The sequence below is a fragment of the Trichomycterus rosablanca genome, chromosome 5 (genome assembly GCF_030014385.1).
Source record: "Trichomycterus rosablanca isolate fTriRos1 chromosome 5, fTriRos1.hap1, whole genome shotgun sequence".
In the NCBI taxonomy this organism is placed as follows: Eukaryota; Metazoa; Chordata; class Actinopteri; order Siluriformes; family Trichomycteridae; genus Trichomycterus; species Trichomycterus rosablanca.
In genome coordinates, this window is record NC_085992.1 from 23,456,098 (window position 1) to 23,479,369 (window position 23,272).

A 23,272-nucleotide genomic window follows, 5' to 3' on the forward strand; every position below is an offset into this window, starting at 1 on the left:
GGAACCACTACAGGACCACTACAGAGCAGGTATTATTTAGGTGGTGGATGATTCTTAGCACTGCAGGGACACTGACATGGTGGTGGTGTGTTAGTGTGTGTTGTGCTGGTATGAGTGGATTAGACACAGCAGCGCTGCTGGAGTTTTTAAATACCGTGTCCACTCACTGTCCACTCTATTAGACACTCCTACCTAGTTGGTCCACTTTGTAGATGTAAAGTCAGAGACGATCGGTCAGCTATTGCTGCTGTTTGAGTTGGTCATCATCTTCTAGACCTTCATCAGTGGTCACAGGACGAACCTCCTCATAATGTAAGCCCCAGAACACATAAGGTCAGGTGTGTACATACATGTCTGTGGTACTGGTGATGGCCTCACATTGGATTGGTGTCCTGTCCGGAGCGTGTTTCTGCATTGCGCAGAGTGTATTCTGGGAGACCGGACACACGGTGACCCTGACCAGGGTGAAACAGTGGTAACACATAAAAAATCTGGCGCCCAGATGGTGCAGTAGTAAAACACGATAGCACACCAGAGCTGACATTTCGAACTCGTCAGTTTGAAACTCAGCTCTTCCATCCGGCAGGCTGGGCGCCTGCATGAACAACGATTAGCTGTTGTTTATACAGAGTGGGAGTCGGATAGGGACTCCTCATAACTGAGGCAAGTACGACCTCTGCTGGCTGATTGATGGTGCCTGCACAGAAGCAAGAAATAATGCGTTGATCAGGGTGTGGCTCTCTGTACACAAAGCTGATCAGCATTTAAAGGTGAAAAGATGCAGTTGGCTACTGCACACGTGTCGGAGGGGGCGTGTGTCAGTCTCGCTCTCTTCAATCAGGATGGGAATCAGCATCAGTAGAGAGGAAGCATAATACATTCGGGTAATTAGATATGCTAAAAGTCGGGAGAAAATGGGTAGAAAATGCATTAAAAACCCATTAAAAATGTATTCAATTAAAATTGATTTTACCACTTAGCCTCAATACAACACTTTCCCAGATCTACAAGTTTCATTGTTTATTTATTTACTTGTTTTTACTTGTTGGACCTGCCATGACCCTAACCAAAATAAAACGTTGAATGAAATAAAATAACTGGCACCTTTATATCAGTGCTGTATTACCAAAAAACATACTATTTAAATGTTAACTTTATGTCACTTTTCTCTTCTTTTTATTTAGCTTAAATTGCAAATCTTGCTTTTTAAAACAATAATATATATTTTTTTATTTGCTTGAGTAGTGCGTTAATAGCCCACTTATCACCTGCTGGGGCTCTATGGGTAGCACAGTAAGAAAATCCTGGGTTCGATCCCCAGGTGAGGCACATCCGGGTCCTTTCTGTGTTGAGTCCAAAGACGTGCACTTTTCTTTCCTTTTTATATGTTTTTAGCTTAAATTGCAAATGTTACATTTTAAAACAATAGTATATACACTGATCATCCATAATATTAAAACCACCTCCTTGTTTCTACACTCACTGTCCATTTTATCAGCTCCACTTACCAAGAACTACTCTGCAATTACTGACTGATGTCCATCTATTTCTCTACATATTGTTTTTAGCCTGCTTTCAACCTGTTTTTCAATGGTCAGGACCCCCACAGAGCAGGTATTATTTAGGTGGTGGATCATTCTCAGCACTGCAGTGACAATGACATGGTGGTGGTGTGTTAGTGTGTGTTGTGCTGGTATGAGTGGATCAGACACAGCAGCACTGCTGGAGTTTTTAAATACCATGTCCACTCACTGTCCACTCTGTTAGACACTCCTACCTAGTTGGTCCACCTTGTAGACGTAAAGTCAGAGATGATCACACATCTATTGCTGATCACACATCTTCTAGACCTTCATCAGTGGTCACAGGATGCTGCCCATGGGCCGCTCTTGGCTGGATATTTTTGTTTGGTGGACTATTCTGAGTCCAGCAGTGACAGTGAGGTGTTAAAAAACTCCATCAGCACTGCTGTGTCTGATAACACTCATACCAGCACAACACACACTAACACATCACCACCATGTCAGTGTCACTGCAGTGCTGAGAATGATCCACCACCCAAATAATGCCTACTCTGTAGTGGTCCTGGGAGAGTCCTGACCATTGCAGAACAGCATAAAAGGGGGATAACAAAGCATGCAGAGAAACAGATGGACCACAGTCAGTAATTGTAGAACTACAAAGTGCTTCTATATGGTAAGTGGAGCTGATAAAACAAGGAGGTGGTTTTAATGTTATGGCTGATCAGTGTATATATTTTACTTGCTTGAGTAGTTCGTTTATAGGCAGCTTATCAGCTGCTGATACTGTAATACTGTTCCAGACCATCAGAGGTCACCGTCGCCTGAACTCTTATCAGTCACATGGTCACACACCACTCACCAGACTTACAGTTAGTAAAAAACACTACAGCCTGCAGTTACACTGTGGTGCAGAAGTACAGAAAAGTCATGGGTTACTTTTTTTTTTTTTAACTCGTGATCAAATCTCGTGATTTTATTTCGTAACAAAAGTTGCTTTCTTAAGACTTATTTTCCAGTGTTCTCAAGATATTGCATACACTATTGCGATGAAGACTAATTAGGAAACTGTCTATCACTGATAAACATACAGTTATCCTCCTGTGTCTATCTCTGATCAGTGAAAACAAATGCATGGATGGATTCATGATGTGATGTACACATACAGCCTGTGCATTTGATCACCAGAAAAAGTTGTGATCGCAAGAAAAACATAAATCACAACACAAGATCACAACATAAAATAACATATGATCTTTCTGGTCTTCTGTACACTGTACAGTTTTTTTACTTTACAGTTTGGGCAGCATGGTGGCTCGGTGGGTAGCACTGTCGCCTCACAGCAAGAAGGTCCTTGGGTCCTGGGTTCGCTTCCCTGGTTGCACGGTTCGGGTCCTTTCTGTGTGGAGTTTGCATGTTCTCCTCATGTCTGTGTGGGTTTCCTCCGGGCACTCCGGTTTCCTCCCACAGTCCAAAGACATGCATGAATTGGAGATACAAAATTGTCCATGACTGTGTTTGACATTAAACCTGTGAACTGATCAATTGTGTGTAATGAGTAACTACCTGTCCTGTCATGAATGTAACCAAAACGTGTAAAACATAATGTTAAAATCCTAATAATAAATAAATAATTCTGTGTTTGTGTTTTCATGGTTTAAATACTGTGTATAAACCCGGATTGTTGTGAACTGACCTTCACTTTTACCTAGTTTGGTTTCTGGATTGCCCCTTCTGTTTTGTATGCTTAGAAACTGTGAAAAAAATGTTTTTGTCAGGTAGAGCTGCACTTTTTGAGCCCTGCACCTACTTCAAAACTGAAATTGATTAACACCCCATTTCAATGTTTTTGGCATAGGCTCAATAAAAAAAATCACTATGATCAGGACAAAGTGGTTATATAAATTATTGCAATGTCAATAAGTCAGTCAATCAAATCATAGTTTAGGAGTACCCTGGTGAGTACAGTTCACTTAACAGCTGCTCGTGTGGCTTACTAGGTAGAGCTGGCTTTATTTAATCTAGCCTGGATAATTGTCATAGTAATAATATATCAGTACAGTGGTACCTTGTAACTCAACGCCCCCTAAACTCAAAATCTTGGCAACTCAATGCCCTTTGTTGAGAAATTTGTACCCTTAAACTCAACATTTCCCTTAAACTCAATGTGTTCAGTTTTTTTTTTTTTTTTACTTCCTTTCAGATTAACATTGAACAACTGCTTTGTTCAGAGCTCGGCTTGAGCGGTGCAGTAAAACATCATCAAAGTGTGCATATAAGACGAATCTGCATTTGTGTGTAATTTGTGTGTTATTTTCAGTGTATAAGTGTCAAAAACAACCCTATTATTTTACATAAGCCTAAAATATATACAGTTCCACGGGACCATGGAAGGCATTAACAGGTTTCCCATATATCCTTATGGTAAAAATACCTTGAAACTTAGTGCCTTTTAAACTCAACGCCAGTCCCAGAACCAATTGATGTTGAGTTTCAAGGTACCACTGTATATACATACATACATACATATTATATTATATATTATTTATATTATTATATTATATTATTATAATATATATATTAATCTATCAATTCAGTAGCACATCCCAGACAAGGTGCCAGTCCATCACAGGGCTTTGTTTTTGTCGAATTCCCTATTGCATCTTCATCTCCTCCTCAATGGCCAAGAAGGAACTACAGACTAGACCACTGATGGTGACACCTTGACCACACAGTAGAGGTCGCTGTTGCAAGAACAAGAAAGGCAGTAGTATTGATGGCTTAGACACGAGAATGCATTTACATTTACATTTTACATTTTTGGCATTTCGCAGACGCCCTTATCCAAAGCGACTTACAGTACAGTTACAGTTTACATTCTGAGCAATTGAGGGTTAAGGGCTTTGCTCAAGGGCCCAACAGCAGCAACCTGGCAGTTGTGAGGCTTGAACCAGCGACTTTCTGATTACTAGTCCGGTACCCTAACCACTAGGCTACAGCTTGGCTACACCCAACCTGATTTACTGATCCAGATGCTTTTATAACCGTCTCATCTTAAGCATGTCTTGCTGTAAAGATAAGGACCTCAGCATCCGAGTCTCCATGGAAATGTGTTTAAAGGAAAAACATCCAACATGTTTTCCTTTATATTTCTGATCAAGAACTTAAGAGGACATTCATTAGACCTTACTTTATAATATACCAATTGAATGATTATATCATATTCCATTATTGTTTCATTTCTCTGTATTACTAAAATGTAATTTTATGCACTACGTGTGTCATGGTTGGTCCTACATGCATTTAAAATGCTTTAAAACAGTTTATTAAACATTTAAAAAGAAAAACTGTTTACACCATGCCCCATTTCTAATACAATAGACCCTTGACTTACGAATGTAATTGGTTCTGAAGGGCTGAAGTCAAAGTGTTCGTTAGTTAAACCTATTTTTCCTATAAGCAATAATGTAAATAGAATTAATCCCAAACCACCCCCTTACCTAACCTTTCTAATGTCTTAAATGGTCTTTTTTGTTATAAATACAACTATATTTTCCCTTAAATCTTAAATGATAGAATCTACATTCCTGTAATAAACAATAATAAACAACAATACACAGTAGTACTGTACATAAAACACACACCACATCAGTACAGTACGTGTGCTGTACCATACATCATAATAAATTTCCTTCTTTTTATATAAAATGTATCTTCCAGAAACAACAATAACTCTCATATTTCTCTATTATTTCCCTCTTTATTTTAATAGTGATGTATTTTGTAGGTGTAATTGAACGAAAGAAAGAATACTTTACTGAGCCGAATTCCTTCTTCTCTCTCACTCACTGTCCCCTCTGTCTGATACACAGTGACAGCTACTGGCAGGAGTAATTATACAACACATCAAATAGTGATTTTTTCATTTTCTCACCACTGCACTTTCTCTGCATCTTCTTTGGGGACATTTTAATATAGAATTTTACAAAATATAAAGAAAACACTGGAAAAACACCATCCGCTGTCCGAATGTTCGCTCACTATATATATATATATACAGTATATATATAGAGAGAGAGACGGTTGGAGTCAACTTGTTCGTGACGTCACGTGTTTCATGAATTTCTATTCGTAATCCAAAATTTGTTTGTACGTTAAGTTGAAAAAGATCGTTCGTAACCCAAAATGTTCGTATGGTAAACCATTCGTAACTCAAGGGTCTACTGTATGTATGTACTGCCTTTGTCTGTCCTGTATAAGAAGTTTGTAAGTGTGGATGGTGGAATTCCTCTGACTAATCAGCGACCTCTGTTCTCACAGGTTTACAGGACTTCTCAGCTACTAGGTATATTATCTTCTAAAAATGTGAGTGACAGTTCATCCAGGACCACTGATCAACCTATGGCTGATCCCATGTCCATTTCAGTCTCCCCCAATCTGACAATGACCAAGGGGGACCACTCAGACTCATTTTTAGTCAACAACCCCCAGAAGATCTTCTTTACCTACCATCATAAATGTTGGTAAGGTGGTTTGTTATATAAATTCAGTAGAATTTTAAATCTTAAGATTTGTCCACATTTTATCAAGTTTACTATACGTATAAGTTAATTCAACTAGTAATGCTATTTTTTCATTACTAGTCTTTAATTCATTTTCACTCAGTCTATCCCATTTTGAGAAGTGTTGTTAATAGAACTGGTACTCTATTAATTAAATATTATTAACATAAAATAGTCTCTCATATTCTATTTATAGTAACAAAGTTTCCCTGCATTTACTAGAGGTTCAGTTATACTGGTATCTGAGTTGAAAATACTACACCTTTCTGTCTTCAGGGATGGCCAATTATGTCTAAGACTCATATTTGACTTCATCATAATTATGAAAACAATACACAAAACATTCTTTAAAGGTAAAATCATATAAAAATGCTGGAGAAAATCAGAGCTTTCGTATTTGGGTAACAAGTAAATTCTAAATGAGTAAGAAGATCTTGATAATATCTACATCAGAGAATCAACTACAAAAAAGACAACTAACACTTATAGGAACCTTTTAATAAATATGTAGAACTTGGACAAGTACAATGAATCAGCATAAATACAAAATGCTTTTCATTTAAAATGAGTCAGTTTAAAAAATCACAGTGGTGTGCAGTTGTCGCAATACTTTGTTTCCAAGAACCTACAATTAATAAAATCATGAGCTGTCAGGAGTTCATCATGACGATCCAGAAAGCTCAGGCACATAACTTAGATTTCAGTAGCCCTTCAAACGTTTTACAAAACATACCATCACTGTCACCCTTTGTGTCCCTATTCAACTTTCATCATGACTCTTCTAATGTTTCCTGTCTTTGATGTTTGATATTGCTATATCCAAAGCAGCCATCATGCACACTTCTACTCAAGTGTCACGTGGGAGACACAACTTTCATCGCAACTACTTCTGGTAAGTGGGATTAAATTAATTAGCAGTGGATGTTTAGTGGTTTAGGTAGTAAACTAGTATTCAGAAGGTTGCTAGTTCAAGCCCAAACACCACCAAGTTGCCACTGTTGGGCCCCAGAGCCAAATAAGTCTCTCTGGATAAAAGTGTCTGCTAAATGTAAATTAAAATCCTCAATTCTCACCACATTCTTGAAAAGAAACATATATCATGATAAGCTTATCTCATTATGGAAAACAAAAATTTGTTAAATAATTGTTCACTTATGTCTATCATTGGCATCACTGAAAGTTCTTGTGTACAAACAATTTTGTATAGATTAGTTCTATGCACCCAATGCATGTTACATTATTGAGAAGGGCTGAATAAGCAATTATAGAACCCTTGGCCCCTTTCAAAAGTAACTGTATAATAAATAACCTCTAAATCATTTTTTTATTCTTTTCACATCCATTTTTCAAAATAAAAGACAAAAAAAAACTACCTTCGAAAACAAACCTAATTATTTAATAGTATTCTCCCAACCTTTGAACCACTTTAATACTTTCAGATTCAGGCAACTAATTTAACACACAGGGTGCTCGGATGGCGCGGCATTCTAATGCGATGTGAAGACCCAAGTTCCAGTTCCAGACTGACAGCAGTGTCAGTCTTGTACTCTCTTGGTTGTGTTTTAGAGAAAGAGAGCTGGTAAATAACCTTGCTCCTGTAACATCAACTCCTGGTTTATGGGAGCGGCACAGTGGCTTGACGTGTAGCACTGGGTTTGATTCCCAGGTGGAGCAGTCCAAGTCCTATTTGTGTGAAGTTTGCTTGTTTACCCAGCGTCTGTGTGGGTTTCCTCCAGGAGCTCCAGTTTCTTCCCACAGTCCAAAGACATGCAAGTTAAATGAATTGGAGATACAAAATTGCCCTTGACAGTGTTTGACATTGAACTTCAGCTGATGAATCATGTTTAACCTGTAACTACCTGTCCTGTCATTAATGTAACCAAGGTGTATGATATAACATTAAAATCCTAAGAAACAAACCAAGGTCCATTATGAAGTGATCATCACTATGCCCTAACACCAAAGAGCCTATAAGCTCACTCTGAAGGGGGAATAAAAATAACCATTTGTAACAGACTTCCAACTTTATTTTTAAAGTCTGTAAGTTATAATCACATTTTTTAATTCAAATTGCATCTCTGTTTAATCTTGCTGGTTGTCGTAGAACTTCTAAGGCCTAAAATGTTCAGTACGTTCCTTGAAAAACTGCTGATGCAAAATGCCTGTAAAAGATTGGAATGACTCCATCAAGCAGTCCCACTTCAAACTGCCACCTAATATTGGAGGATGATTACTTCAGATTGGACTGCAGCCCTACTGCCTGAATGAGGTGCCAGCACAAGCTGCAGTAAAGCTCTCTGTAAGAATCTGTCACCGACAGGTGTGAAGGAGCGGGTACAATTTTTATAGCAGGCACATGCTAGCATGCTGTCCTTGGTCAGCGAGGCTGTTATGCAAGCAGCAGAGGTCACCAGAATGCATAAAAGTATGTACTAATTAACACAAAATGTGAATAACCTTGCATTCAGACTAGCAGCCACCATGTCACTGGTGTTGCTTAAAGTCTCCTTGATTGTGTATTGAACCACGGGCTCTGTCCAAGAATTAATAATGACCTAAATGTATATGGTCTATTGTATGTGTAATTATGACATACCATTGTTACTTTCATTAGCTTATGTATGATTGTTTTCATTTCATTTGGGGCAGCAATAAATAAGAAATGGTTGGTCTTAATGTGAACAGTAACCTGAAGCAAACAGAAACCTTGGGAATTTATTATCTTTTTTAGAAGGATCAAGTGAAGTATATTTCCCTATTCTAAATCCTATATTAGCTTTATATGCCACCTATATACTGACAGGAGCAGATGATACTGAGCTAGCCCTTGATTCTCTTGTTTTTCGGGTGGGGATGGTAATAACACAGCATGAGATGCCCACTGTGGCCTCAGGCAGCTCATCCTCCTCAGTCCATTCATTAAGGTCAGGGTTGTACACCTGAATGCACTTCTTGTACTTCTTCTCCACCTCGTTCCATCCACCCAAGAGGTAAATCTTGTTATTCAGAGTGGAAACACCGGCTGTACTCACTCCCGTGTGCAAGGGGGCAACATAGCTCCACTGACCCGAATGTGGGTTAAAACATTCGACTGGCAAGACATCTACCCTCTCTCCGCGCCCGCCAAGTTGGCTGCCACCAATAACATAAGCCCGATCACCAATAGTGGTGGAACAATGCCATCCTCTTGGGGTGCTAAGGCTGTTTTTATCTTGCCAGCTGTCTGTTGACGGGTCGTAAGAACATACTGCCCTAGAATAGGCGTTGTTTATGTAACCTCCGGTTACCAAGATCTTGCCATCAATGACTGCTAGCATGACAGCATCTGGATACTTCCATGGGGGCCTTCATCTGCCACTGATTCGAGGATGGAACATAGCACTCAACAGAGGCCTGGCAGCCATCCGAGTTACGGCCACCCACAGCAAACAGGAGACCATTGAACGTGTTGAGGCTGAAGTGTGTACGCTTTTGAATCATGCTGGTAAGATGGAGCCATGCGTTGAATCGGGGGTCATATCTGTAAATAAAAAACACAAGTAATTGCTTAGTCAAGGCAAAACACATGCAAAGAACCATTATAACTGTTCATGATGCACACAAAAAAGTACAACAGTGCCAGAAGGTTCCCACTGCCCAGAGAAACTGCCCTCTTCTTTTTTTTTATTTTTTATTATTTTTTTCCCTTTTTCTCCCCCTTTCTCCCCTTTCCAACTGTTCAATTTGCATCGTGCTTCCTCTCTGTCTATGCCGAATCCTGCCCTGACCGAGGAAATCAAAGCCAAGCCATATCCCCTCTGAAACATAGGCAGCAGCCGGATGCATTTTTGCCACCCACACATTGATGAGTTTGGCGCCACCTAGTGTTGCATGCGGAGAGACACACCCTAAGGGCACTCTTTCTCATCTCTGTGCAGGCGCCTCTAATCAGCCGGCAGAGGTCGTAATCGCATTCTGACAGAGAGAAACCCACATCCGGTTCTTTGTCCCACCCCCAACTGAGCAACCGGCCAATCGTTGCTCATACAGCCACTCAGCCTCGAACTGGTGAGGCAGAGCTGGATTCGATACGAGGTACTCAGAATCCAGCTCTGGTTGCAGCGTGTCTTTTTACCGCTGCGCCACCTGAGCAGCTTGAAACTGCCCTCTTGTAAATGTGAGTGTGTTACTAACCAGTTTCATGTAGTGCCAAAACTTGAGAAACATTTACCTGCAGAAATTGCTAACAGCATGTTTTGCTTGGTTCCTTGCATCATTCTGGTCTTCACCACCAGCCACATAGAGGAAGCCATCCAGGACAGCAACACATTGGTTAAAGCTCTTTGCAGGCATCTCAGTCAGACGATTCCAAATGTTGTCCTCATCTCTATAGAGAATGTCCTTGCTGAGGGACTTTTCAGTCAAAGCAGGTCGTCCTCCCACCGTAAGCAGTACTTTCTGGCCACCGCGAACCTTGGTTCTTCTGGACTGAAGAATGTTCTGTTAATATGGCAGCAGATGGTAATTCATGGCATCTACCAGAAGACGGTGGCACTCTGCATCCTGCATCATCCTGGGAACGCTCTGCACGTGGCTAACCAGGTCCTGAGGAGAGATGGTACCAAAGCGAATGTGTGTCAGCAGGTCCGGTGCATATTTTAGTCTCTTCTCATCAAAGTCCAGCCACTTGACTGCAATCTGGAAGGCCGTGAGCTCAGACGGCAGCTGCAGGGAGTCATCTGTAAGAAAGTCGCTGATCTGTTCGTAGGTGAGCTTCAGGAATTGCTCCATCTCTGAGAACTCAATGAAGTTCTCATGCATAAACTTTTGAGCTGCTTCTTTGGTGTCTTTTAGGTTGTATGTATCAGCAATGTTGACTACATACATACAATTTTCCACACTTATTTCTTGCATTAGGAAGTCACTGCACATTTTGACCAGGGTTTGGATCTGCAGAAACATGGCTGCTGAAATCGTGCTACCGATGGTGTAGAGTGACAGGGTCAGTTTTCCAGAGTAGGCATATGTGATGGCTGTGGCCAAACCAACTGGGGAAATCTCATTAAGGTCAATTTTTTGAAGTGTTGGTTCCTTCTTTAACATGTTGTGTACATACTCACTACAAGAAGCCATTACAACTTTTTGAACGTCGAAGGCCTTGGATTTAGTTGCTAGTGTCAGATCACACAGGAAACTATCTTGTCTCATGTTACTGAGGCCCTGCAGGAGGTTAGGGGCATAGACAGCATCTGTAACCTCTGTCGAGATACAGCTAAAGCCATTTGCACCTTCTTAAAAGAGTGTTCAGCCCATTGATTTTGTTTACCGGGCTGTCCTCCACCAAAATAGTCATCTCATTGATGTCTGCTTTATTCTTCTTTGCGGCCTTGTTCTTTTTGGGTGCCATGACTGTTGCAGCTGGTCACCGCCCAGACCTATAGATAAAGAGATGATAATACACAACTGATGAGCCAAAATATTAAAACAACGTGCACAGCAATGTCTGTTTTATAACAATAATGCATGCCATAGTCAAGACTATATAAAAAGTTGAGCTGATGGTAGTTACTGGTAATACGGTAGAATGAAACAGATTTTGGCAGCATAAAGACCTGAGTGACTTTGATGAGGGCCAAATCATTATGGCCAGATGACTGGGTGGAAGTATTTCTGAAACAGCTAGGGGTGTCCACAGGAAGCATTGGTGAGAACCCACTGACAGTGATATAATAAAGACAAGCCATATACTGACGACAGGTTTTTGGGCGGCCAAGACTCATTGATGCCAGAGGACATAAAGGCTATGGCGTCTGGTATGGAACTACATTGGCCTCAGTTGCAGATAATCTTAATACTGATGATGGAGGAATGTGTCATAACACAGTCAAAGTGCAGATGCTTTCTCCTGTCCACCTTCAAAACCATCTACAATAAGCACAGAGGCATCAGAACTGGACATCGGACCTGTTTTCTCTAAGACCATTTCCAGATTTTCAAATGCTGCTGGAACATCCATTGTTAAGTAAGCTTTACACTAATCATCCATAACATTAAAACCACCTCATTGTTTCTACACTCACTGTCCATTTTATCAGCTCCACTTACCATATAGAAGCACTACGATTACTGAGTGTAGTCTATATATTTCTCTGCATGCTTTGTTAGCCCATTTCATGCTGTTCTTCAGTGGTCAGGACTCTCCCAGGACCACTACAGAGCAGGTATTATTTAGGTGGTGGATGATTCTCAGCACTGCAGTGACACTGACATGGTGGTGGTGTGTTAGTGTGTGTTGTGTTGGTATGAGTGGATCAGACATAGCAATGCTGATGGAGTTTTTAAACACCTCACTGTCACTGCAGTGCTGAGAATGATCCACCACCTAAATAATACCTGCTCTGTGGTGGTCCTGTGGGGGTCCTGACCATTGAAGAACAGGGTGAAAGCAGGCTAAAAGGTATGTAGAGAAATAGATGGACTACAGTCAGTAATTGTAGAACTACAAAGTGCTCCTATATGGTAAGTGGAGCTGATAAAATGGACAGTGTGTAGAAACCAGGAGGTGGTTTTAATGTTATGGCTTTTTATTTTCCCCTTTTTCTCCCCCTTTAGCGCATCCAATTGTTTAATTTGCATCGTGCTTCATCTCTTCGTCTATGCCGAACCCTGCCCTGACAGAGGAGATCGAAGCTAACCCATATCCCCTCCGAAACATGAGCAGCAGCCGGATGCATTTTTGCCACCCACACATTTATGAGTTTGGCGCCACCTAGCGTTGCATGCGGAGTGACACACCCTAAGGGCACTCTTCCTCATCTCTGTGCAGGCGCCTCTAATCAGCCGGCAGAGGTCGTAATCGCATTCTGACAGAGAGAGACCCACATCCGGTTCTTTGTCCCACCCCCCAACTGAGCAACCAGCCAATCATTGCTCATACAGCCACTCAGCCTCGAACCGGTGAGGCAGAGCTGGATTCGATACGAGGTACTCAGAATCCAGCTCTGGTTGCAGCGTGTCTTTTTACCGCTGCGCCACCTGAGCGGCCCTATTTAGTCTTTTGACTGGATTAGAAAAATTTTCATTAGACACGCTCCAAAATCTATTTTAATATTCATGGTTATTAAATAGGGTGTTCAACAAGCTCATGGCCAGGTGTCCACTGTGCAAAAGCCTAGACATATTTTTTTTGGGGGGAAAATTTAAATTTAAAGTTGAAGAGAATTGTCTGGGCATTTAAGGAGACAATAATTCATTTAGTAGGTGTCTAGCTCAAAGCATGAATAAACAAATACAACAAACATGTTAAACAGGAGAACTGAGGTAAGCCCTCCAAACTGCCCAAAGCACATTAGCTGATTTACTTATTAAACTTCACCACACTATTAAAGGAGCAATAATGCTTTTCTTGAATGCAGATACACATTTTTGCACCTTACTATACACCGATCAGCCATAACATTAAAACCACCTCCTTGTTTCTACACTCACTGGCCATTTTTCAGCTCCACTTACCATATAGAAGCACTTTGTAGTTCTACTATTACTAACTGTAATCCATCTGTTTCTCTGAATGCTTTGTTAGCCCCCTTTCATGCTGTTCTTCAGTGGTCAGGACTCTCCCAAGACCACTACAGAGTAGGTATTATTTGGGTGGTAGATCATTCTCAGCACTGCACTGACATTCACATGGTGGTGGTGTGATAGTGTGTGTTGTGCTGGTATAAGTGGATAAGTCACAGCAGCGCTGATGGAGTTTTTAAACACCTCACTGTCACTGGGCAGCGTCCTGTGACCACTGATGAAGGTCTAGAAGATGACCAACTCAAACAGCAGCAATAGATGAGCGATCGTCTCTGACTTCACATCTACAGGGTGGACCAACTAGGTAGGAGTGTCTAATAGAGTGGACAGTGAGTGGACACTTTAAAAACTCCATCAGCGCTGCTGTGTTTGATCCACTCATACCAGCACAACACACACTAACACACCACCACCATGTCATTGTCACTGCAGTGCTCCACCTAAATAATACCTGCTCAGTAGTGGTCCTGTGGGGGTCCTGACCATTGGAGAACAGGGTGAAAGTAGGCTAAAAAAGCATGCAGAGAAACAGATGGACTACAGTCAGTAATTGTAGAACTTCAAAGTGCTTCTATATGGTAAGTGGAGCTGATAAAATGGACAGTGAGTGTAGAAACAAGGAGGTGGTTTTAATGTTATGGCTGATCAGTGTAAATCATTCAGCAGAATTTTTGAAGAGGTATTTTTGGCTGCATACTGGCTAGACTGCCCTAAATGTACTTATTCCAGTATTTTATTAAAATATAAAAAAGTAACAAATTTTTTTTTAATATGAAGATTTACTGAATTTATGTGATATGATAAATGTACGCTTAACGGCCTGAGTAAAATTTTACTAGTACTGAGTGCTGAGCACATTATCAGACCATTCCCTCATGTTTTTGGCAGTGATGTAGGTTTTTCAAAAATATAAAAAGCTTGGCATCTTAACAGGGGTATTTAGACCTTTTAAAACCAATGTGAGTGGCCAAAGCCCTGCAATGGATTGGCACCAGGGTATTCCTGCCTTGCGTCCAGTGATTTCAGGTTGTTTTATTTATTCATTAAGATTTTAATGTCATGTTTTACGCTTTGGTTACATTTCTGACAGAAACGGTAGTTACTCGTAACACATGATTCATCAGTTCAACAGTTTAATGTGTTTTTTTTTTTGTTTTTTTTTCTCCCCTAATCTACCCTTCACTGCTGACTGAGGACGCCTCTCAACTCCGGCACGTACAGTCAGTACAGACTGCATTTTTTACCTGCACGAGTCAAATTTATACACCCACGGGCACTGTGTACGGAGGGCCACACCCCTATCAGCATTATTCCTGAGCCCTGTGCAGGCGCCATCAGTCAGCCAGCAGGGGCCACAGTTGCACCAGTTATGAGGACCTATGATCTGACTTTTTACCCCTAACACCGAACAACAGCCAATCGTTGTTCATGCTGCCGCCCAGCCCAGACGGAAGGCAGAGCTGAAGTTCGATACGATGTATTCGAATCCCCAACTCTGGTGCACTAGTGTACTTTACCACTGCGCCACCTGAGCGGCTCAACAGTTTAATGTTGAACTGATGTTTAGTGCAGCTGTAGCCTAGTGGTTAAGGTACTAGACCAGTAACCATAAGGTTGTCTGTTCAAGTCCCACCACTGCCAGGTTACCCCTGCTGGGCCCTTGAGCAAGGCCCTTAACCCTTAATTGCTTAGATTGTATACTGTCACAACTTTAAGTAGCTTTGGATAAAAGCGTCTGCTAAATGCCGAAAATGTAAATGTTAAACACAGTCACAGGACAATTTAGTATCTCCAGTTCACCTCACTTGCATGTCTTTGGACTGTGGGAGGAAACCGGAGCCCCCGGAGGAAACCACACGGACACGGGAAGAACATGCAAACTCCACACAGAAAGGACCCGGACCGAACCCAGGACCTTCTTGCTGTGAGGAGACAGTGCTACCCACTGAGCCACCGTGCCGCCCGATTTCAGGTTAATTGGACCCGCTGTGACATTGACCAGGATAAAGCGATTGATGAAAATGAAGTGAAAAACATGTTACACAAAAGAAAAATACATTTTGTAAAACATAATTTAATTTACTTGAACATGCCTATCAAGATTGTGAAAAAGTAATTGCTCCCTTGGTTACTTGATTTGACTACCAGGACAGATTATAACTATATTATATAACTAGATTATATAACTATAAAACTATAAAATGCTAAAACTGAAACAAGGTCTGTCTATATTGTCCTCAGAATACACTTCTATGTTGTTTCAGCATGCTACAGCATATCAACAAGTCTTTCAGTGCATCTGTCACAGTTTATCACAGCTGTAGCCAGGAATAGCAGCCATGCATCTCTCCCCCCTCACACTCCTTTTATAGGCTTTCTGTCAGGAACCACAATCTCTCTAGTACTAGACCTTTTACTATTTAAAATATATTAATTCTATTAAGTCTTTTATTCTCTATTCTTCTATATTTGCCTTAACAATTACAATGATCTGTGATCGTTTAAACTCAAGCCTGAATACGTCTGCCTGTACGTCTTGTACTCATTTTATTGTAAATAATTATGATTTCAACAGTGACAGTTATTTTGAGAAATAAAATTTAAACATGAGGGTATTATCAGGATGGCTGCAGTCTGTTTCTATAAATAAGATCCATGTATTTGCAACAATTCAAGAATTTAAGTTCTTTAAGTCTACAAGTCCTCCCAATGCAAAAATTAAAAATCAAAACTTTATTAACAGCAGTCAATTATTTAAAAGTAGTGAAAAAGTAAAATATAAAAGTTAAACATACCTATACGAAGATAATATGGGTGCCGGTAAGGAAAGGACTTGCACCTCCACGTTGGTGTGCAGGAGAAGAGAGAGACAGAGACAGAGACAGACAGAAAGACTGAGACACACACTGAGTACGGTAGGTGGGTAATGATCAACTCCTCCTTTATCCCTCCACACTAGTGCTGCTCGACTCAGTGATTCATTCTAATTGATTCAGTTCACGACTCATCAACAACAACTGTGAAAACATCTCACCCTAACAAAAGGGGAGAAATCCAACCTTTATTTGAAGTAAATTCATTCATAGAAAAAAATGCCCTATCAAAAAATAGTTATTTCTAAACCACAATATTTTTTCTTCTAGATGTTCTTTAAACAATGAAACTAAAGCATTTTTAAACAATTTAGCAGTTTTATTTACTTTTGAAGTGGTCAGAGTAATCCATTAAATACCTGTTTCACTGGGGTATATACACTGATCAGCCATAACATTAAAACCACCTCTATATGTTTCTCTACATACTTTTTTAAGCCTGCTTTCACCCTGTTCTTCAATGGTCAGGACCCCCACAGGACCACCACAGAGTAGATATTATTTAGGTGGTGGATCATTCTCAGCCCTGCAGTGACAATGACATGGTGATGGTGTGTTAGTGTGTGTTGTGCTGGTATGAGTGGATCAGACACAGCGGCACTGCTGGAGTTTTTAAATACTGTGTCCACTCACTGTCCACTCTATTAGACACTTCTACCTAGTTGGTCCACCTTGTAGATGTGAAGTCACACCACCACCATGTCAGTGTCACTGCAGTGCTGAGAATGACCCACCACCCAAATAATACCTACTCTGTAGTGGTCCTGGGAGAGTCCTGACCATTGCAGAACAGCATGAAAAGGGGTCTAACAAAGCATGCAGAGAAACAGATGGACCACAGTCAGTAATTGTAGAGCTACAAAGTGCTCCTATATATTAAGTGGAGCTGATAAAATGGACAATGTGTGTAAAAAACAAGGAGGTGGTTTTAATGTTATGGCTGATTGGTGTATATGAAGTGACAAAGTGGTCACATTCTTCAACATGGAAAGACAAGAGAACACACAATTTAAATGAAATGAAATGTGTATTGACCTTCACAAAGCAGAGCATTACTATACAAATAGCTATTCACCTGAAAATGCCAATCCCTACATTTAGGGCAGTAATTAAAAAGGTCCAGTTAACTGTGACAGTATGGTAAAAGAGGTAAATGAAAATTCCTAAGGATCACTTTTGGAGAGTTCCTTGGGAAAAAACAGCATCTTAGGGTGACCAAGTCTTTATTTGGAGGGCTTGCCAAGAAATAGCCTGTTCCTGGGAAACAGGTAGTGCCTACCTCTTGGACTCCATGAAATACCAAGACATTTTAAATCAAAATCTATCTGCCTCTGCCAAGGAACTAAAGTAGGTCATCCTTAGATCTTCCAGCAAGACAATGATCCAAAAGATGTCAACACTAAAATGGTTCACTGAGCACAAAATCAAGCTTCAGCTCTGGCCATCTTAGTCCCCTGATCTAAATCTCATACTGTACTAAACTTTACTAAAAGAATATCAGTTTACTGCAGAACCCATGGTGTCAATAATATTCTGACACACCATGTGAAATACTGTTTAAGTGGATGCAGCCTGTTGCAATAGCATAACACCTTTTCCAGAAAAGTTGGGATGTTTTGTAAAATGCAGTAGAATGAAGAATCTGTGATTTGTTATTTCTCTGAATCTAAATTTTACTGACAAAAGTAGAAAGAAAATATTTCCAACGTTTTCACTGATCAACTATATTGTTTTTTGTCATTTTAAACACATTTAGAATTTTATACCTGTAGCACACTCAAAGTTGGGGCAAAGACAAAAAAGTAAAAAAAAATAAGGTAACAGTATTTTCAAACACTCCACAATAAGCAGATGAATATGTTCTAATAGGTGAGGGAATCATGATTGGGTATTAACAAAAGATACTAGAAAACTATGTCAAAATGTTTCATATTGAGCAGCTGGCAGGATAGTCGTCTCCAGAGCTTATTGAAAGATGTGTAACTGTGCAGGGGCCAGATCAGGTTGGCAATTAGCCAGCAAGTTTATCACTAATTAACTTGCCTAAATTGGGCTTTTAACTTTAGAATTTTGATTTGATTTTCATTAATATTGTAATATTCTATATTCTATAAGAATTTGTGAAGTTAGCAGGCAAAAAAGTGTAGGCTGGCACAACAATCTAATTTACTATGCCACCAGCCCATTGGAAATAACCATTAAGCTAGTAAGTATAAAAAAGTAGATGGCAATTTTACTTCTTTACACACACAAACACAGAGAACGCACACAGATAGCCGCAACTTATATTTACACAGAATAAATGATAACCGTCAACTAAGTGGTTAATCAGTGGGAAACAAATAAACAGATTCCTCTTTGTGGAGTGATTATTATATTGGTTGCCACATCCTAAGCATGTAGCTACAACACCTTGTGAAATGAAATTTTTACGAACAGTGATATTTTCATATTAACGATACATGACAACTTTAGTTTAGTAGTTTAGTATTCATTTATGACCAAGTTCAACATTGATTATCTGTTTTTGCAACCGCAAGTTACTAACAGTGTTTGTAAAGAATTTTAAAATTTGATCAACATATGCTCTAGTTATGGGAAAAGGTACAGAGTTTCCGTTTTGACTAACAGTGTACACAAGTGTGTGTGTGTGTGTGTGTGTGTATACTATACTACATACTAAATACATACTGTGTATGCATGTTCACTATATGGCCAAAACTATGTGCACATCTGTCATTAAGCTTGTTGGACATCCAATTTCAAACTTTTAATATTAATATAGAATCTTCCCTTAGTGCTATTACAACCTACACAAGATTGTGGAGCGTGCCAATGGCAATTTGTGTTCATTGTGTCAAACGTGCATTTTTTAGGTCTGGCACTGATGTTGGCAGAGGATACATGGCTCACAGCATGCCAAAGTCTTCATGTCATGTCTTTATGAGCCATGGTTTGTGCATAGGGGCAGAATCATGCTTGAACAATAAATCTACTTCATAATTGATTTAACTTGATTTTATATACTTGTTAGCAACGGTAATGGCTGAATTACCTGAACTCAGTGTTTAGAAGGTGTGTCCCTAACATACAACAATATATAATATATAACAATGTATATATAACAAAATATATAATTTATAGGTGTACACCGATCAGCCATAACATTACGGCTCCTAGTTTCTACACACATTGTCCACTTTATCGGCTTCACTTACCATATAGAAGCACTTTGTAGTTCTACAATTACTGACTGTAGTCCATCTGTTTCTCTACATGCTTTGTTAGCCCCCTTTCATGCTGTTCTTTAATGGTAAGGACTCTCCCAGGACCACTACAGAGTAGGTATTATTTGGGTGGCGGGTCATTCTCAGCACTGCAGTGACACTGACATGGTGGTGGTGTGTTAGTGTGTGTTGTGCTGGTATGTAGTGGATAAGACACAGCAATGCCGATGTAGTTTTTAAACACCTCACTGTCACTGCTGTACGAAGAATAGTCCACCAACCAAAAACATCCAGCCAACAGCGCCCCGTGGGCAGCGTCCCGTGACCACTGATGAAGGTTTAGAAGATGAAAAAACTCAAACAGCAGCAATAGATGAGCGATCGTCTCTGACTTTACATCTACAAGGTGGACCAACTAGGAAGGAGTGTCTAATAGAGTGGACAGTGAGTGGACACTGTATTTAAAAACTCCAGCAGGGCTGGTGTCTGATCCACTTATACCAGCACAACACACACTAACACACCACCACCATGTCAGTGTCACTGCAGTGCTGAGAATGATCCACCACCTAAATAATACCTGCTCTGTGGTGCACAGGACAGAGTGAAAGCAGGCTAAAAAAAGTATGTACAGAAATAGATGGTCTAGTCAGTAATTGTAGAACTGTACATGTTATACATGTATATGATCATGTATTCATCCTAAAATACACACATAAAAGCGTTATATTTGTATATCTAGTTGTGGATAATATATTTTTCATTAATTTATTCGTTCTTTAGATAAAAATGAATAGCTTGTATACTTTAATAATAACTTGGAAATTGTTTCATGCTTGGTCTCCGCCTTTATAAAAAAGCCGGTCAGTGTGGGTCGCGTTTTCTCTCAGAAGGAGAATGAGAGTGAGCGTGGGAGAGAGTGCTTCTTTCATTCAGTATGGCGTCTACAGACGTGAAAAAAGTGCTACAGCTGAAACATCAGCTAAAAGAGTGCACCGAGGGAACCACGGTATTGTTTTCTTCACCGACATGTTGCACACTAGCTAAAACTAATTACATTAAGCTCACGGTATTCCGTGCGTTTTTATGTGAACGTGCACCCTTGTGTTTACAGTTACACACGCCAGTTTTCTCACAGCTGCAGGAACTGACCTACATATAAGACACGATTATTTAATTTCACTCAGCAAAAACACCACAATCCATGCAACCCTGGTTAAGCTTTACCCCACCTGAACCCTCTCTCACTTTTTACAGCTCATTTACTCTTTTTATCAAGAAACATATTAAACGAGAAAAGAATTTTACTCGTTTTAGTGGTAAAGAACTACTTTTTAATGAACCACATCTAATGAAATAAAATGTAATGATAAAAGGTAACTAGGGGAACCTGTGTCGCTCGGATCACTGCACGGAATGTGCTTTATTTGGATCTAGGTATATGTTGTAATTTTAATGTAACAGAATAGTCTATGTAACATTTAACTAAATCCAGATTGTATGTAAATACAAGTATTTGTGGGGTTGTGATGTCTATAATTTATTGTTCATAATTTTGCAAATCTAAAACTGAAAAACATAAGACACAAATATGTTAAAACAATAGGATTTATTTATAATAAATATGGAGAAAATGTCACATCAGTAAAAGTCCAGACAGACAAAAATCCTTGATGATAATGTTATATACATTTACATTTTTGGCATTTAGCAAATGCTTTTTTAATCCAAAGCGACTTACAGTACTGTGACAGTATATTGTCTAAGCAATTGAGGTTTAAGGACCTTGCTCAAGGGCCCAACAGTGGCGACCTGGTAGTGGCGGGGCTTGAACCAGCAATCTTTTGATTACTAGTCCAGTACCTTAACCACTAGGCTACTACTGCCCTATATACCCCACCAAAGGCTCTGCATGCTTTAAACACAAGCATGGTGGACTCCTGTGATAAACCACCAGTTCCATGAGGTCAGAAATGAGTTACACATTTTAATCATTAACCCATTACAGTACAATACAGTGGTGTTTGAGATACTTAGATGTCTTTGGTATTGTATTGTAAAGTATTGTAGAATTATTTTTGTTAATTATCTTAAAATCCAACATTAAAATTATACCAGGGCATCATTGCATTGGTTACCAGTAAAGTATAGGATAGAATTTAAAGTTTTTTTGAATATTTGTTAGGTTGTCATAGCCATCTTTGTTTTAGTGGTTTTATTTTATTTATATGTTGGTGCGTACATATGTTATTTTGTATGTATGTTAATGATCTGCTAAATGTTGCATAGTTGAGTGGTATTTATACTTGATTTTAATGTACAGCACTTTGGTTGACACACGTTGTCTTTTAAATGTGCTATAAAAATAAAGGTGACTTGACTTGACAATAAGACAACAGTTTGTTTACATTCATAAACAGCATATAGGGATTTTTTTGCTTTCGCTGTGGAGATTTGCAGTGTATTGGGGCACCAAGTCTCCAAATATACAATTAGATGCCTGCTCTATGCCAACATTATTTGAAAGACATGCCAGAAAACAGACGCCTTGATCAACTGGCAGAAGTCGTAGTCGCAGCAGTGATGAGCATTGAGCCTCGACCATTGTCCATCATTTTACAGACATATGGCCCATTGTGTGTCTGTGTAGGCTGGTTGATAGCACTGTGATTCAAACCCTATAGATTTAGATCCCAGCAGTGGTGGGCTAATGTTGCTTTGCTTTGCCAAAGTTCTTCCACTGTCAATAATATTTAACACATCTTTTCTGAGTGTGCCAATACATAGAGATGACTAAGTGGACATCTGAACATGGTTCTTCTTCTGGTCCTTTGGGCATTAAGACTGCCAACCCTCCTTTAATTCTTGGAGAGTCTTAACAGTGGGCAGATTAAATATAAGAGACAGCTACAAAAATTTATAATCTTAAAATGTTTCAAATAATGTAACTAATTACAAGTCACCCCGTAACACTGGCATATTTTAGTAGGTGACGTGGGGAATAACCACCCAGAGAAAATCCACATGGACATGGGTAGATCATACAAAACATACAAACTCACATTGACGGGTGGTGAGGCTTGAGCCCAGTCCCTTGTTACCCATGGTGCTTTGTGGGGCCTGGTATACCAGCTGCACTACTTTACCACCAGTCATAGGATTACCAGTCAGTTAGCAATCCTAAAATAACAGATTATGTGTTCCTACCAAATACAGTAGACCCTTGAATTACGAACGGTTTACCATACGAACATTTTGGGTTACGAATGATCTTTTTCAACTTAAAGTACAAACAAATTTCGGATTACGAACCAAAATTAGCGAAACACGTGACGTCACAAACAAGTTAACTCCGAGCTTCTCTCTCTCTCTCTCTCTCTCTCTCTCTCTCTCTCTCTCTCTCTCTCTCTCTCTCTCTCTCTCTCTCTATATATATATATATATATATATATATATATATATATATATATATATATATATATATATATACAGTATATACAGTGTATCACAAAAGTGAGTACACCCCTCAC

At 39.7% G+C, this 23,272-nt stretch overlaps 1 protein-coding gene and 1 pseudogene across 1 annotated transcript in view; one reads left to right on the forward strand and one right to left on the reverse strand.

Annotated features, from left to right (window-relative positions):
• Positions 1 to 6,565: 6,565 nt before the first annotated feature.
• On the reverse strand, positions 6,566 to 16,522 carry LOC134315000 (kelch-like protein 31; annotated as a pseudogene).
• A 4,157-nt stretch (positions 16,523 to 20,679) lies between these two features.
• LOC134314398 (elongin-A-like) overlaps positions 20,680 to 23,272 on the forward strand; it is a 31,252-nt gene continuing 28,659 nt past the window's right edge. Inside the window, exon 1 of the mRNA XM_062994992.1 lies at positions 20,680 to 20,751. Within this exon, the coding sequence (XP_062851062.1) occupies positions 20,680 to 20,751 (72 nt within the window). The remainder of the gene's footprint in view (positions 20,752 to 23,272) is intronic.